Source organism: Mya arenaria, chromosome 16 (assembly GCF_026914265.1).
Source record: "Mya arenaria isolate MELC-2E11 chromosome 16, ASM2691426v1".
Taxonomy (NCBI): Eukaryota; Metazoa; Mollusca; class Bivalvia; order Myida; family Myidae; genus Mya; species Mya arenaria.
The window spans coordinates 44,767,923-44,785,888 of NC_069137.1; the positions used below are offsets into that span (position 1 = coordinate 44,767,923).

Below are 17,966 nucleotides of genomic sequence, written 5' to 3' on the forward strand. Positions count from 1 at the left end.
GTGAGTCCCCTATAAACTCGTGTTCAAGTGAACTCGTGTTACACTTGCGGTCTCAAGACAGTTATCCCATGTTTTGTAGGTAAGAAGTATTATTAGCGCTTCAAAATTTGTTCTTCTTCTCCTGTAGCGGCGGGAACTGTTTTAGGCGGGAAGTTTTCTCGTGGTCTGTGTTTTACTTACGAAAACAGAGTGAAAAAAGCTATTTTGATGCATCTGTGGTATTTTTGTTGTTTGTGTATTAATTGTGTGCATGTGGTGTTAATACATTTTTGGCTCCATTGTATTGTCGTTCGGTGTCATAACAGGGTTATATATTGAATTTTGCTCTACTTGGTTTGCCCATGTAGTTCTCAGTAATGTTATTATAAATGCTATTCTATTTGTGATCAGGTAATTTATTTGACTCACCTTATACGTTTTTTGTCTCTAGTTCATTGTCATTCGGACTCTAAGCAGGGTTATTATTTTTTTTAAATTTTGTCCCTTTAGTTCTCATTGTAATATTCATATAAACTCAATGTATTTGAGCTCAGGTAAATTCATTGACAAACCTATGTTAGTCTCGCTTGCCGTTTCATTATGGTGACTTTAATTTAAGGCACCAGTCTATGGCATTTTATGATAAGACATTTATAAGTTAAGGCAAACAAAATGTTTAGTTTTTCTGGCTAGCCTCAATCCTTCTTTTTTTTCGAATTGTATTATAAACCAAATAGTATTTATATTCTTCCGCAGCCAAACAGTGATTTTAAAATATATTTGAAAACAATATAAGAAAACAATTTGTTTTGTTGATTGTTGATGATAGATTCTCCATTTAGGCATGCATATATATACAAAGCGGATATGGGTACTTCCCGGAAGATATTCAACAATCTAAGAAAAAGTTATATATATATATATAAATTGCTAATTCACTATTCGGGACCGTTCGGAACACATCACGTTGATACGAAAATTCTCGTAATATTTTAATTAACTACTTGGGACTGTTTGGAAGACATTCAAAATCTTCAAATATACTTTTAAAATGGTAATAAATTCCCGTTTAACAGTTTGGAACACAGTTAACGTCTTCAGAAAATGTTCGTAATATGTTAATTAACTACTTGGAACCTTTGGAAGACAGTTAACGGCTTAACAATATTATTGTTAAATGAAAATGAACCATTTTGGATCGTACGAAAGGCAATTAATCAATTAATATTTGAGTCCTTGTGGTGCCAAATATTGAAATAATAATGATAAGTGAACTACAACAAAATCCCGCACTAACTTTAAATACATGGGAATCTAGAGTATAGTTTGTCTTGGCCTTCATACACTATCTACATTTTCATTTGAAAGGAATACTGAGGACACCACTGTTCCAAAGGTAAGTTAAAGTTTAAGATAATTTAAAGGTTATTTCAAACATTCCTATTTGATGCTTTTAAATAATTAAACCGAGCAGCATTTATTTATTAAGAAGTGTTTGTTTTCTGTTGATATATTTTAAAATAATCCAGTCAGTAGGATAATTTTATTTCATCATGGTATTGACTAAAGTAAAATGTTTAGCCGGTATTAATATGGTTGTCTTATCTACTTTAGTGCACACAGAGTACTCAAATAGTGACCTTTGTTGATCTTCAATTCAGAACTTGAAGATGTTTAAACATTCAACATAAACGTTCGGTCAGGGCGAAGGAGATAACGCATTGCTTAACCTGCTTTAATAAATGATAGAATGACATTGCTCCTTATAAAATAATCACTTTAAAAGTTTGGTTTAAAAAATCCATTTACATATGATGTTAAAGGCCTAGTTTAAGGAATGTTTTGCATGATAATACCCTGCTGTGCATCTCCTGCTAATTGCACTGGTGTCACAGTAGGGGCCAATTTCCTGTGTATTCGTTAATTAGCTCAGGGCCATTTAGGGTCTTTTTTCATAACAAACATCCCAAACTGCACAGCAGGATAGATTGAAGATCTGATAAGACAATTAAGCAAGAAGATTAAGATCAATTAACAAAGGTCGTGTACAAATACACGTTTTTTTTGTTTTTTTGTGGCGTGGGGGGGGGGGGTCACTTATAGTAGGCTTAAACTAGGCCTTTAAACAAGAAACTGCCTTAATGTATTTGTGGTCAACCTTTCTGTTTGTTTAATGAGAAGGCAGTATTTTGCATTTTTCCAATTCATTTATTTCAGTGAATAAGCAGTTATTGATATAAAAACATGTGAAGCGTCTAACCTTATTGTGACATATATAGTTTACACAATATAATGTTGACCACTTAAAATATTAAGGTTGTTAGTCGCTTCAAACCTTTTTTGTAAGGGCATACATACACATTTAAAACATTTGTAAAACACTCTTGTAAGCTCGATTTTACATCATTATTTAATTCTTAGTACATTGTGCTATTCAAATTATCATTGTTTTCAGAATCAGAATTATATCCAGAAAAATGACCTCAAAAATTGGCCTGGCTGTATTTGGTATGGGCAAAATGGGTGAGTGTGTTTGTTTGTATGATTTGTAAAGCAGGTGTCAAATGTGTGTTAATATACGTCAGCTTACACTGATAATCATGTTTTTCCTTTTTGTGCTATAATTTACAGTGGATCCATATTCATATGATACTCGTGTTCAAGATGTTTCAAGTTTGAATGGCAAAAGCGGCAATACATAAGCCTGTGTTAACAAAGAATGCACATAGAAATAGGATGTTTACAATTCTGAAAGTTTGAGTTAATAATTGATATTAATAAAAAACATTTCCAAAATGCATTTTGTTAAACACAGAGAATTTGTATAATTCAGTGTATTATCAAAGTATGAAGTAACGTCAACAAAGATTTAAGAACGTCGTAGAAAAGTCTTTTAAATATGTTTGAACCCTTTTTGACAGATAGATCTATTTTGTATACAACGGCTGTTTTTTACATTAAAACACCTTTTCTGCTTTATTAAGGCTGATTAATTAATCATGGCTCTTTTTCACCTAATGAAAGATAAGATGAAAAGAGTAACCGTGGAGGTTGAAAGTTTAAACCCAACCAGGGTGGTAGTACTCCAATGGTATATGTGTCCCCCCAACACGGGAAAGGTTCTCATTCTGACCTCAAACAGGATTAAAATTGACACCAGTGCCGATTTATATTCAAATGACAAAATCGAGCGTGATCCTATATTCAAAATATGGCTACAAGACATCATTATGAACTTAAAACATTACAACACTTTTATGCTTGTTATATTTGTTTAATATATAACTATAAACATGTTTCATGAAGTGATAATCAACATATCAATGCTAACCCATTTCCGTTGTCAGGGTTAGAGCACGTGCGGAATATTCTTAGATCGCCACGTGCTTCTCTCAGATGGATCGTACGTGAGAACGTTGAAGAGGCACGTGCACTGACGTCATTATACAACCTTGACACGCGCTGCGAGACGCCTGCCAACGCTCAAGTGGCCATCGAGGACACAAAGTCGGTAGTTCGTGAGATCAATTTGATGAATAATTTGTTAAATGTCCATTTTAGTCAAAATGAATCGTCAGCACATTACCATTGATTTATATATATATATATATGATCAAAAACGAGTCGACATATGTGCACTTCTTTTTAACGAGTCCATTAAATATATGCTTATATATGAGTTGAGCGAGGGGAATACATTTGGCATTGATACATAAACGAGGGTCACAGTATTTATCCCATGCTTTTGTCAACAATAAGACTTAACTTATGATGTGCCGATCACCACAAACTGACAAAGCATGCCATTTCCCGCGGTACAGTGTAGAAAGGAAGTACCCGAAAATAAATCCGGTCATTTTAATTCCGTGTATAAGAAAAATGAATGATGTGTTGATATCTAATACGAATCATAAGATAAACTCTACATTTTTAACGATATTTATTTCACAGATTATTTAAATTGTGACATAACACCTGTTGGATCATAAATTTGTAATATTGTTATGTCTTCATTGCCCATTAAATGCAGAAAGTGTTAAACGTTTTATTAATGTCTTTCATAAAATCAAGGAGAAAAATCACGTTTACCTATAATTATCCAAAGGGAAAACGAAGTACTTAAGACAAATCAAATTGTATCATCTTAAAACAAAATGAGAAATAAACGTATGCTTTACAGAAACATTACCAAGTTATCAGTTATTAGAACCAAATATACTGTTAACAAACAAAAGTGATAATGTTTTCTTCTTTAAAGTTGTTAGTGCCGTTATCTTAACGTAACGTCTATTTGCAGAAATTTAAAAATTGTAATGGTTGTGTTTCAGTGTGGAAGCAGTTCTGATTGTATCCCCATCGTCCACCCACGAGGATCTCATTACCAGATCTCTTCATGCAGGTAAAATACAACAATACTCTAGAAGGCTACCAATTGCCTGTTAAAAAACATCAATGTCTTACTCACACAAAGTACATACTATTTAAACGTAGATAGACAAACTCAACGGACAAGACTTAACTGAGACCCGAGCATCACACTGATATATTGGAAAGTAAATATACCAACCAAGCAGCCAAAGCATTACTAAATTCATTGATTTATGTCAGTGAATGTACAGGGACAAGCAAGTACGAACGCCTTAAAAATTATCATCTTTGCGAACACATAGCCTAATAAAAAGACTAAAACTACACAGACAAGCTCAGTAAACAAGCCTTGATAATGTTCATGTTTAAACACGCGTAGCTCAATGCAAAATCTAAAACTACAGAGACAAGCCCAGTAAGCAAACCTTGACAATGTTCATGTTTAAACACACGTAGCTCAATACAAAGTCTAAAACTACAGAGACAAGCCCAGTAAGCAAACCTTGACAATGTTCATGTTTAAACACACGTAGCTCAATACAAAGACTAAAACTACAGAGACAAGCCCAGTAAGCAAGCCTTGACAATGTTCGTGTTTAAACACACGTAGCTCAATACAAATACTAAAACTACAGAGACAAGCCCAATAAGCAAGCCTTGACAATGTTTATGTTTAAACACACGTAGCTCAATACAAAGACTAAAACTACACCGACAAGCCCAGTAAGCAAGCCTTGACAAGGTTCATGTTTAAACACACGTAGCTCAATATAAAGACTAATACTACACCGACAAGCCCAGTAAGCAAGCCTTGACAATGTTCATGTTTAAACACACGTAGCTCAATACAAAGACTAAGACTACAGAGACAAGCTCAGTAAGCAAGCCTTGACAATGTTCATGTTTAAACACACGTAGCTCAATACAAAGACTAAAACTACAGAGACAAGCCCAGTAAGCAAGCCTTGACAATGTTCATGTTTAAACACACGTAGCTCAACACAAAGTCTAAAACTACAGAGACAAGCCCAGTAAGCAAGCCTTGACTATGTTCATGTTTAAACACACGTAGCTCATTACAAAGACTAAAACTACACCGAGAAGCTCAGTAAGCAAGCCTTGACAATGTTCATGTTTAAACACACGTAGCTCAATACAAAGTCTAAAACTACATAGACAAGCTCAGTAAGCAAGCCTTGACAATGTTCATGTTTAAACACACGTAGCTCAATACAACGACTAAAACTACACCGACAAGCCCAGTAAGCAAGCCTTGTCAATGTCCATGTTTAAACACACGTAGCTATATACAAAGACTAAAACTACAGAGACAAGCCCAGTAAACAAGCCTTGACAATGTTCATGTTTAAACACACTTAGCTCATTACAAAGTCTGAAAAAACACCGACAAGCCCAGTAAGCAAACCTTAACAATGTTCATGTTTAAACACACGTAGCTTAATACAAAGTCTGAAACTGCAGAGACAAGACCAGTAAGTAAGCCTTGACAATGTTCATGTTTAAACACACGTAGCTCAATACAAAGTCTAAAACTACTGAGACAAGCCCAGTAAGCAAGCCTTGAAAATTTTCATGTTAAAACACACGTAGCTCAGTACAAAGTTTAAAACAACAGAGACAAGCTCAGTAAGCAAGCCTTGACAATGTTCATGTTTAAACACACGTAGCTCAATATAAAGTCTGAAACAACACCGACAAGCCCATTAAGCAAACCTTGACAATGTTCATGTTTAAACACACGTAGCTTAATACAAAGTCTAAAACTACACCGACAAGCCCAGTAAGCAAGCCTTGACAATGTTCATGTTTAAACACACGTAGCTTAATACAAAGTCTGAAACTGCAGAGACAAGCCCAGTAAGCAAGCCTTGACAATGTTCATGTTTAAACACACGTAGCTCAATACAAAGACTAAAACAACAGAGACAAGCTCAGTAAGCAAGCCTTGACAATGTTCATGTTTAAACACACGTAGCTCAATACAAAGTCTAAAACTACAGAGACAAGCCCAGTAAGCAAGCCTTGACAATGTTCATGTTTAAACACACGTAACTCAATACAAAGTTTAAAACAACAGAGACAAGCTCAGTAAGCAAGCCTTGACAATGTTTATGCTTAAACACACGTAGCTCAATACAAAGTCTAAAACTACAGAGACAAGCCCAGTAAGCAAGCCTTGACAATGTTCATGTTTAAACACACGTAGCTCAATACAAAGTCTAAAACTACACCGACAAGCTCAGTAAGCAAGCCTTGACAATGTTCATGTTTAAACACACGTAGCTCAATACAAAGACAAAAACTACACCGAGAAGCCCAGTAAGCAAGCCTTAACACTGTTCATGTTTAAACACACGTAGCTCAATACAAATTCTAAAACTACACCGACAAGCCCAGTAAGCAAGCCTTGACAATGTTCATGTTTAAACACACGTAGTTCAATACAAAGACTAAAACTACACAGACAAGCCCAGTAAGCAAGCCTTGACAATGTTCATGTTTAAACACACGTAGCTCAATACAAAGTCTAAAACTACAGAGACAAGCCCAGTAAACAAGCCTTGACAATGTTCATGCTTAAACACACGTAGCTCAATACAAAGACTAAAACTACACCGATAAGGTCAGTAAGCAAGCCTTGACAATGTTCATGTTTAAACACACGTAGCTCAATACAAAGACTAAAACTACACCGACAAGCCCAGTAAGCAAGCCTTAACAATGTTCATGTTTAAACACACGTAGCTCAATACAAAGTCTAAAACTACACAGACAAGCCCAGAAAGCAAACCTTGACAATGTTCATGTTTAAACACACGTTGTTCAATACAAAGACTAAAACTACACAGACAAGCCCAGTAAGCCAGCCTTGACAATGTTCATGTTTAAACACACGTAGCTCAATACAAAGTCTAAAACTACTGAGACAAGCTCAGTAAGCAAGCCTTGACAATGTTCATGTTTAAACACACGTAGCTCAATACAAAGTCTACTACTACATCGACAAGCCCAGTAAGCAAGCCTTGACAATGTTCAAGTTTAAACACACGTAGCTCAATACAAAGACTAAAACTACTCAGACAAGCTCAGTAAGCAAGCCTTGACAATGTTCATGTTTAAACACACGTAGCTCAATACCAAGTCTAATACTACACCGATAAGCCCAGTAAGCAAGCCTTGACAATGTTCATGTTTAAACACACGTAGCTCAATACAAAGTCTAAAACTACACAGACAAGCCCAGTAAGCAAGCCTTGACAATGTTCATGTTTAAACACACGTAGCTCAATACAAAGACTAAAACAACACAGACAAGCTCAGTATGCAAGCCTTGACAATGTTCATGTTTAAACACACTTAGCTCAATACAAAGACTAAAACCACACCGACAAGCTCAGTAAGCAAGCCTTGACAATGTTCATGTTTGAACACACGTAGCTCAATACAAAGTCTGAAACTACACCGACAAGCTCAGTAAGCAAGCCTTGACAATGTTCATGTTTAAACACACGTAGCTCAATACAAAGACTAAAACTACACCGACAAGCTCAGTAAGCAAGCCTTGACAATGTTCATGTTTAAACACACGTAGCTCAATACAAAGTCTGAAACTACAACGACAATCTCAGTAAGCAAGTCTTGACAATGTTCATGTTTAAACACACGTAGCTCAATACAAAGTCTAAAACTACACCGACAAGCTCAGTAAGCAAGCCTTGACAATGTTCATGTTTAAACACACGTAGCTCAATACCAAGTCTAATACTACACCGATAAGCCCAGTAAGCAAGCCTTGACAATGTTCATGTTTAAACACACGTAGCTCAATACAAAGTCTAAAACTACAGAGACAAGCCCAGTAAGCAAGCCTTGACAATGTTCATGTTTAAACACACGTGACTCAATACAAAGTTTAAAACAACAGAGACAAGCTCAGTAAGCAAGCATTGACAATGTTCATGTTTAAACACACGTAGCTCAATACAAAGTCTAAAACTACAGATACAAGCCCAGTAAGCAAACCTTGACAATGTTCATGTTTAAACACACGTAGCTCAATACAAAGTCTGAAACTACACCGACAAGATCAGTAAGCATGCCTTGACAATGTTCATGTTTAAACACACGTAGCTCAATACAAAGTCTAAAACTACACCGACAAGCTCAGTAAGCAAGTCTTGACAATGTTCATGTTTAAACACACGTAGCTCAATACAAAGTCTAAAACAACAGAGACAAGCCCAGTAAGCAACCCTTGACAATGTTCATGTTTAAACACACGTAGCTCAATACAAAGTTTGAAACTACACAGACAGGCCCAGTAAGCAAGCCTTGACAATGTTCATGTTTAAACACACGTAGCTCAATACAAAGACGAAAACAACACCGACAACCTCAGTAAGCAAGCCTTGACAATGTTCATGTTTAAACACACGTAGCTCAATACAAAGTCTTAAACTGCAGAGACAAGCTCAGTAAGCAAGCCTTGACAATGTCCATGTTTAAACACACAACACTCAATACAAACACCGAAACTACAAGAAAAGGTCCAGAAGACTTAAATGTTATCATATGTCCTGTATATAAACACAAAAGTCAAACGCCTAAACAACATAATTTTATAGCGCTGCAAGACAACATATATTTCAGAATAATCATAATATAATCATTATTAAATTAACCGACTTGACACTGTCGGTAAAAACTAAAACAGAAATCGCCTAATCGGATAATGATTAATAGTCCCAAAATGCAACGAGATTCTAATATGACTAACAATCTTATCGGAGCACTCTCCAAATTGGCATTGCCAGAATGTTTGTAAACTTACACACCAACCTGACCATTATTTCTAGTATAGTAAAACTGTAACCAGATAGAACTGCTTCTCGTTCGACAATGAAATAATGAGTCTACTGTATGACCGAACGACATTATTTATACTGGAGCCTGTGCGCTTCTAGCGTATGTAATGCCATGACATTATGCCTCCAAACACCGAATTCGTTAAGCATTCGGCTACTTGGCAGGTCTCTCAAAAGTTAGATGGTGGTTGCTTTGATTAAACCCACAAAATAACTAAAATAGCGGAACAATAACAAGACTTGAGAGCAATAACTAACGTGTGAATAAATAACAACGCCTTTCGCTTATAAGCTAGTAAGTTATTGAACATTGTCCATGATTTTATGGCTCAAAATGATCACTTCACCCAAAACCTTCCACATAAATAAACAAACAACTCGCACTCGAGTAAAATTTCAATAATTCGGATGGTGGATGTTTTAACATTAACATAAACACAAAACTCTTTTATTGATAAGCATCAGAACACATTATGTTTGCTAGTATATTTTAGGCAAGGCCGTGTTTTGTGAGAAGCCGCTGACCACGTGTATACAGTCCACCCGGGCATGTTATGACTTAGCGAAACAAAAAAATAAACCACTCTTCTGTGCCTTCCATAGGTGAGTAAACCGTCTACCAACTAAATTACTATCTTGCTGAACAGAGAAACAAACCAAGTCTGTGTGCCTTCCATGAGTGAATATTGTGTCCGACTGGGCATGTAACGGTCTTAGTGAGCAGAGAATAAACACCTTATGTTGTGGTTTCCATAGGAGAGTATACAACCACACTACAATTCGAATACAATCATCATAATTTATTGGTGTTTGCCGAGGACTTAGGAACACATTGTACCTTTTGAATAACAAACTTTTTTTTGCTTCAGGCGATTCGATCCCAGTCATTTCTCGATCTATCAACAAATTCGCAAAGGAAGTACAGGACCGGTGCGCATTGTAAAATCTACCAGTCGTGATTTCAGCCACCCACCTATAGAATACGTCAAAACGTCAGGTGAGCTATGCACTAGTCATTGGTAGCCACGCCATCAGGTCCTGGGGTATACCGGGGATAGCGGGGGGAAATAGGCCTTCCAGGTGGCTCCGCAGTGCCGAGGGAGTGCGGTTGTTTTCTCTTCGCGCCGTAAATACAGAAAATGGGCCTCACCTAGGATGTCCCCGGGGGCGGGGGCATTAGGCGGGGATCTTACAAGCGTTGTGTCCCCGAAGGGCGAATATATAACTTGCGATCGGCTGGACCGAGAGTCAAAGTCCTCATGAATGCTTAATGGCTAATATAAAGGCATTTGCACTAAACACTTGGAGTGTGGGCTGGATCTGTTGAATCGTTAAGAATACTTTATATAAGCACAAACTCAGCTTACAATACAAACTACATATGTACATATGCAATCAGTAATCTTATTTATATGTATAGCTGTTTTTGTCCACAAAATTAGTATATTATAATAGGAGTTTCCTCTGGGGATAAAACACATCAGACGCCACTATCTAGGTGACAGTTGACAGATGTTCTTCAGAAAACATTGTTAAAATGATCAATATCGTGTACGTGTAAACGATGTACAAGTATGTTAAGTGATTGCAGATCAGAAACATTTTGAGTGTTTTGCGCAAGACATGCGTCTTTCCTTAAATTCGTATGTACGCACGTTTCTCCACACGATTCAATTTTTAGGCGGAATTTTCCGGGACTCGACCATCCATGACCTTGACATGGGAGGCTGGATCATAGGCAGCCGACCGACAAGCGTCTTTGCACACGGCCACGCCCACAAAGAAGAGCTAAAAGAGGCAAGCGACAACGATCAAGTGGTTGTTGTAGTTGCGTATGAAAACGGCGCCATTTCTGTGATAGACAACGGGAGATGGTGTCCCTTTGGCTATGATCAACGGCTAGAGGTATAGAAACATACAATCCACTCTTTCAGTATTGTATAAGTAAACATGTGGAGGTGTCTCTATTTAAAATATGGGAAAGGGCTTTAGAGTTCAATTGTTTGAATGGGAATAGCATATTACAGTATAATACATATGTAAACATTTAGACGCAACGACAGCTTACATAAAAATATGAACATTGATTGGTCAAAAGTGCATTCAATAATTGATATTAACCAATCAAATGATTTAATTGTACAAACTAAACTTAACCCTGGTGACAATTTTTCAAGATAATATATATACTAATATTAATTATCCCCCGTCTATGGAATAGGGAGGGGGATATTGAAATGGCGTTGTCCGTCCGTCCGTCCGTCTTTCCTTCCGTCCGTCCTTCCTTCCGTCTGTCCGTCCGTCACCTGCGTTTTCTCAGTAACTAGCCGGTATAATTTCATGAAACTTAATATACTGGAATGATGTCTGTCCAAAATAATTTGATTGGTCAATTGTCCTTGGAGTTATTGCCCTTGTTAATCATGGTATGCTTTTAAAACGATTTCATAAAATGAAATTATATTGGGACGGTACAAATTAGTAACAATAACAGTTGTTCATTTGCTATCGCTTAAAAGAGATCATTTAACAACAATAACAAATAATTATTTATACGTCGTGACACACGTGCCTTATAGGAGAAAAGTTTGGCTCAATTTTCAAATTTATTCGAGCTCAACAATGTTTGGAGTTATTGCCCTTGTTAATCATGGTATGCTTTTAAAACGATTTCATAAGCTGAAATTATATTGGGACGGTACAAATTAGTAACAATAACAGTTGTTCATTTGCTATCGCTTAAAAGAGATCATTTAACAACAATAACAAATAATTATTTATACGTCGTGACACACGTGCCTTATAGGAGAAAAGTTTGGCTCAATTTTCAAATTTATTCGAGCTCAACAATGTTTAAATATACATCATACCTGCAAAACAGTAGACACATAAACATGTGATCCGTATGGTTTGTTGCAGGGGTCCTTCTAGCCCATATACATTATTTCGCCATCTGTTTTAGGTACTTTGTGAAAAGTTGCAGCTCTCCGTAGAAAACAAGGGAGCTAACCACGTGATAAACGGTACGAACCAAGGGATGTTACTATCGGCCCCTGAGGCCAACTTTATGCGCAGGTACCCAGAGGCGTACGCCAACGAGCTGGAACACTTCCTAGACGTATTAGAAGGTAAAGATAGTCCATCGACGGCGAAATTTTATCAGTAATTGAATATTGTCTTTTAAGTAAATTATTAAAATATGTATTGTCCATACATTTTAAATTATATTAGGCATGATCGCATCCAATATTTATCGTAAGAGGGGGAGCAAACATGTGGCTTAGATGTTAAGTGTTGTTTGTGGGGGCGGGAGGGATCATCCCCAAAGAGAGTGTGGAAAATTTAAAATGAAGCAATTTTATGTATTCATACTTTTTGTGTATACATAAAACTTCATTTGGTCAATTAACGCCTCCCCTCATTCCGCTAATGTTGTATACTAGAAACTACATTTGAAAATTACACAGTATAAGCTACAAGTTTATAACGTTTTAACATAGCTTAAAACAGTTGAAAAAATATTATTTCGATTCCCTTCAGGAGAGAAGGTGAAATACGAACAAAAAACAAGGCTAACATTGTGTAACTCAACATAGTATAAAATAGTAGAGTGAACCTCAAGCAAGTGTTTTATAACCAGTAATTAATAATTTACTTCATTTTTCAAGAAAGGGAGTATTTCGTGTCACATAATAACATAATTTACAAGTAATATTTTGTACAGTTTGATGTACAAATATATACAAGCAGGGTGTATACTATAAAAGTGGTGTGTAACTTTTATCAACCAGTTCCTTCCCTTGTTTCAGGAAAGGATGAGTTGCGAGTCACGAGGAGAGATACCATACAGGCCATGCGTCTGGCTGACCTGTGTTATGAGTCACTGAGGACGAAAACAGCCGTACCGTACACGGATTAATATCTTTGAATTAAGATTTCCTGTATAGAAGATGCTAATAAAACATACAATTTACGAATATTAGAATATTAGAAATATATCCTACATTTTCAGCCAATGACAATGCAGATAGTACAAAGCGTAAGCATTAAGAGGTTCAAAGAGGTCCGTCAACTGCCACTCATCCTATGCAAACTCCCTGACAATGTGCCAGCCAATATGGTTATAATATATGACAGTTAGATGACCTGACGTAATCTAAATTATTAAGAAGGGCTCGTTTGCGACGCCCTCAACGCCTATTCTTAATTATTTAAATATAACTTCAGGTCATCTAACCATTACATAACTGCATTATATCATGAAAACTTGAATACACAATATATACTACAGGGCATTACCAATACCAGAACAAAACACATCGACATAGCGGGATGAACATCCATAGGTCTTTTGGACAATCTTATTTATGTATATATACATATTGTTTCAACCGCATCGATATCATGACAGCATACTCAGTATCAAGTTAAAGTTTCTAAACAGAAAGTATAAGATGTGGTTTTATATGATCGTAGAAGTGTTGTTGCAAAAACCGGTGTCTTGAAATCTTCTGCCGAGTTATGGAGGAAAAAGTAGTAAACTGCTCCCAAGCATGTGTAAACCAACGGATCGTTTTACTGCCTATGTATGTTAGGAGTACTTTTCACTTTGATATATTTTTAATATTTTGTACATGTTCGTCTATCGCCTTTATCTTGTTGTGAGTTCATGTTATGTAGAAAAATAACTTATACAGCATCACCACCGTCTTTATCTTGTTGTGAGTTCATGTTATGTAGAAAATAAAAATTATACAGCATCAATACCGTCTTTATCTTAGTGTGTCCTAAGGAAGTTATATATCCGTCAATACATTTTGGAATCATGATGTGTTTGAACTGTCCCAGAATGACCATGAACAGGTTGGCGAACTTCTTATGACAATCGGCATTCATTCACACAAAATCCAGCTGTTGATTGACATTAATAAGCTGCTGATCAGTCGACTACTGGTTGCCAATGTAGAACGACGATCTCTTACTAGTCGCAAGAAAAATTGTTGACCAGTCCCCGTCTGAGTTTAACATTTACCAATCAAATGATTCAAATGTACAACAATCGCCATTGGTAGTCTTTATACGCTGCTAAAGTAGTTAGTTTGTACTAAAATATGTGTAACGGGGCTTTATATCGGTATTCGAGACTAGTATTATGAGAAAAATTACGTCATTAGAATAGTTCAAAATACTAGAAAGAACAAAACAAAATCGTTTTTCATGCAACATTATTTTCTATATTTTAAGATAATTTCAAACTTAAGCGCAAACGGAACACACTCGGCTAATATCTTAAATATTGATCGTTGCAAAAATGGCAAATATTTAAGTATATCATGTTTCTGTGTTTGCGACTTTGCGATATGTGACTCGCCATGATATTTTGGGTCCAAATGAGGTATCTGGGCGAAATTGAGTAATTATCATATATATAAAGCTAATTCTTTTCTCAACACAAATCAATTTATTTTGTTAAGAAATTCTAATTTTTGACTAAGAAAATGAAGTTTCTGTTTAACTGGTATAACAACAAAAAGTGTGTTTCTTGATAATGTTTAATACTAAATGATTATCAACATATATACAGAAAAAATGAACAATTTTACATGTTTATCAATTAGAGCTACACTGACGACACATTTTTTAAACTTTTAAATAAAAACAAGACAACTGGAACCCTCAGGAGACAATATAAATATGTTTGCTATGACAAAGGATTTCCTAGAAAAAATGCCACAAATCTAAATTTTCACAGGCCTGAATCTACTACACTCGATGATAAGCCGTGGTAACATGACGTTACGAGTGGAAATGAGTTTAACAAACGGAACTACTGGTTTCGACGTGTACTCGGGTTTCTATATTTCTCCACCATACCAATACAACTTTAACGTTTATAGGAGGATCAGCTCAAGAGGAAGTATGCTATTCGTGATGTTAACTAGGAGTTGATACAATGTTTTATAAAATACGTCTAAATAACATCATGATATGCCCTTTAACTGATCATAGAGGCATATTATTTACCAGCTTTCTATATAGTTTAAGTCGGGCAGTTAAATGAAAATCAGATATAACTATTTACAATTGATCAGTATATCAGTTTTAGAAGTTACAAGGAGTTGGTATATTATTTGAATACATACGTCTGCATTTGATAACAATCATGGAATACAATTTAAATGTACAAAGTCAAGATAAATGTACATAACAGATGGATAGACTATAATGCATTATTATGTTAAACTAATTGCACCAAAATTATGAAAAAAACATATGTTTGTACATATACGAATTACTTGTCATCATTATTTCAAGCTACGTGAATACAAATTCCCCATTTAAAACTGAAAACGCAAAATATAACACATTACCATCTTTCTCAAGACTCTTTTCTTTAAGGTGGTTATATAAACGTATAAATTAACACGCCTACTTGTTTGAAATTAAATAAGAATTATTTTAAAAATATGTGAACTTGTTCATCTTTTATTTTTTATAATCTTAACAGTGTCCGATTCCTGGCTTCTGTCGCTAACTGCTACTGCGAATGATGTCAACCACCAGCCGTTTTCAGCATATGACAGGGACGTCGACCACTCGCGACGAAACTGTGCAGGCAGATATGGAGGAGGCTGGTGGCTCAATGGCTGCATGCACAATAACCTGAATGGACCGTACACCAAAAGATTTTTTTTATTATAATTCCTTTACAGAACATGACAAACTGAAGACGTCTAAAATGATGTTTCGAATAAGCAAATAAGATTTATCTGGACTGTTTCAAGTGAACACTTAATCTCGAAAATGTACAAAAGTGTGACCTATTCTAAGTGATTTCATTTAACAATCCAAGTTAAACAATTGTGTTTTATGCAAATCATATTATGAAGTTAGATGTTGGAAGAAACTCCGTTCTGGACTGACACTTAGCACCTTTGGGAGGAAATATATTCCTGGCCGAAACAGAATTATTGAAATCGTTAGTCGTAATAATTAATAAAAGCTTCATGTTTAACGGGTACAATAAATGTATAATAATACTTAATTTAAAGTTCGTAAATGACGTGCTTAAGATATAAATAGACAGAAAGTACAAAGATATAAATTCATTAAATTAACAAAATTAAACCGTTTTGAAGTGCATTCATTTAAATATTAATTGCGTGATACGCTGGGGTGCCGAAGATGCAATATTGCTTGACCCGCGCTTGCCATCACAACTATTACAATAATATACTACATTATCATAAAGTTAATTATAAATAAACTGTGTTGGAAAGTTCACAACCAGAAAGAAGAAGAATTGGAAAAAAAACAACAGGACAACCTTTCTGGTTGTGAAATTGCGCATTTTTTAATTATTAATACTGGAGTGTATGTATCTTCATTATATATGTGTCTTTAATCAACAAGCAACGTATCCTAGTCTTCACGTATGTTTCTTTTATATCTATGTACTTAATCAACCAGTAACGACTCTTAGGTTTCATACCTGTGTCTTCAACCAACAACTTACATCGTTTAGGAGTCACATTATGCTTTATTTAAGATATAACGTCGCTTACACTTAATATGTGTGTCTCAAATCAACAGGTAATATTTTCCAGGCTTCATATGTATGCCTTTAATTAGAAGGTAACGTCTTTTAGGCTTTATAGTTTTGAATCTGAGTAATAAGTTACGTTTCCTAGGCTTCCGTCCCGTATGCTCTATATTGATTGCGTACCTTTTCTACGAGACGGTGGGTTTTAAAGAGTTAAGAACATTCACTATTCTGAATCATTTTGTGTTGTTATGTTGTCATAGGAGTTGAGATGGGGAAATGATTTAATTATCAAGTGGCCTCGTAAACGTGCGACTAGCACAGTTGCACAATACATTTCCCCAAATCTTCCTCGCCGAACAGACGAGAGCATTACAACTACCTTCGGAAAAATAGATAGCTTTCGGCTATATATTTGTTTTTAAAAAATATTGCTAAATACTTTATTAAATCTCCATTTTATAACGTTGTTGTTTTCGCTATTTGAATGACGTCATGTGATTTTGATAATCATTACAAGATATGCTTTAAATCAATGACAACGACAAGTATAACATCTGCAAGCCATTTCCTATCTCAACTCCTATGACCTCAAAGTTATGTGTTTACCCCTTTTAAACCAATATTTTAAAAAAAATATAGATTTAAAACTTGGATTCTGGAGAATTATAATTATAGGGAGACTTTAAATACAACAGTTTTTAATATTTACCGAAATTATGCAAGTAAAGTCTGTGTTCTACAAACGACACTTGTTATCAAATTGAGAAATAATGTTTATGAACATAAATATAACAAAATGCGAAAATTAAACATGAATTATTTTATACATCCATGTAGAACAATCATTGGGTCTTGAGAAAGAACATCATTAATTAAATTTAAAAAACTACTACTACTACTACTACTACTACTACTACTACTACTACTACTACTACTACTACTACTACTACTAATAATAATAATAATTATAATAAAAATAAAATAATAATAATAATAATAATAATAATAATAATAATAATAATGATAACGATAATAATAATTATGAGGATAGTAATAATAATAATAATAATAATAATAATAATAATAATAATAATAATTCAGCTTGCAGTTTTGTATCGCATGGCACTAATAGGAATCCATGAGAAAAACATGATGATTATCTGGCACACGTTGTAGTATTGGGAATA

General features: G+C 35.2%; 1 protein-coding gene across 1 annotated transcript; it reads left to right on the forward strand.

The window, feature by feature from the left end:
• Nucleotides 1-2,498: 2,498 nt before the first annotated feature.
• On the forward strand, nucleotides 2,499-13,210 carry LOC128221689 (inositol 2-dehydrogenase-like). The gene is made up of 8 exons (XM_052930290.1): nucleotides 2,499-2,502; nucleotides 3,327-3,486; nucleotides 4,308-4,378; nucleotides 9,728-9,836; nucleotides 10,103-10,230; nucleotides 10,915-11,138; nucleotides 12,211-12,361; nucleotides 13,043-13,210. The coding sequence occupies exons 1-8, from the start codon at nucleotides 2,499-2,501 to the stop codon at nucleotides 13,150-13,152; spliced, it is 957 nt and encodes a 318-aa protein (XP_052786250.1). The 3' UTR covers nucleotides 13,153-13,210.
• The last annotated feature ends 4,756 nt before the right edge of the window (nucleotides 13,211-17,966 follow it).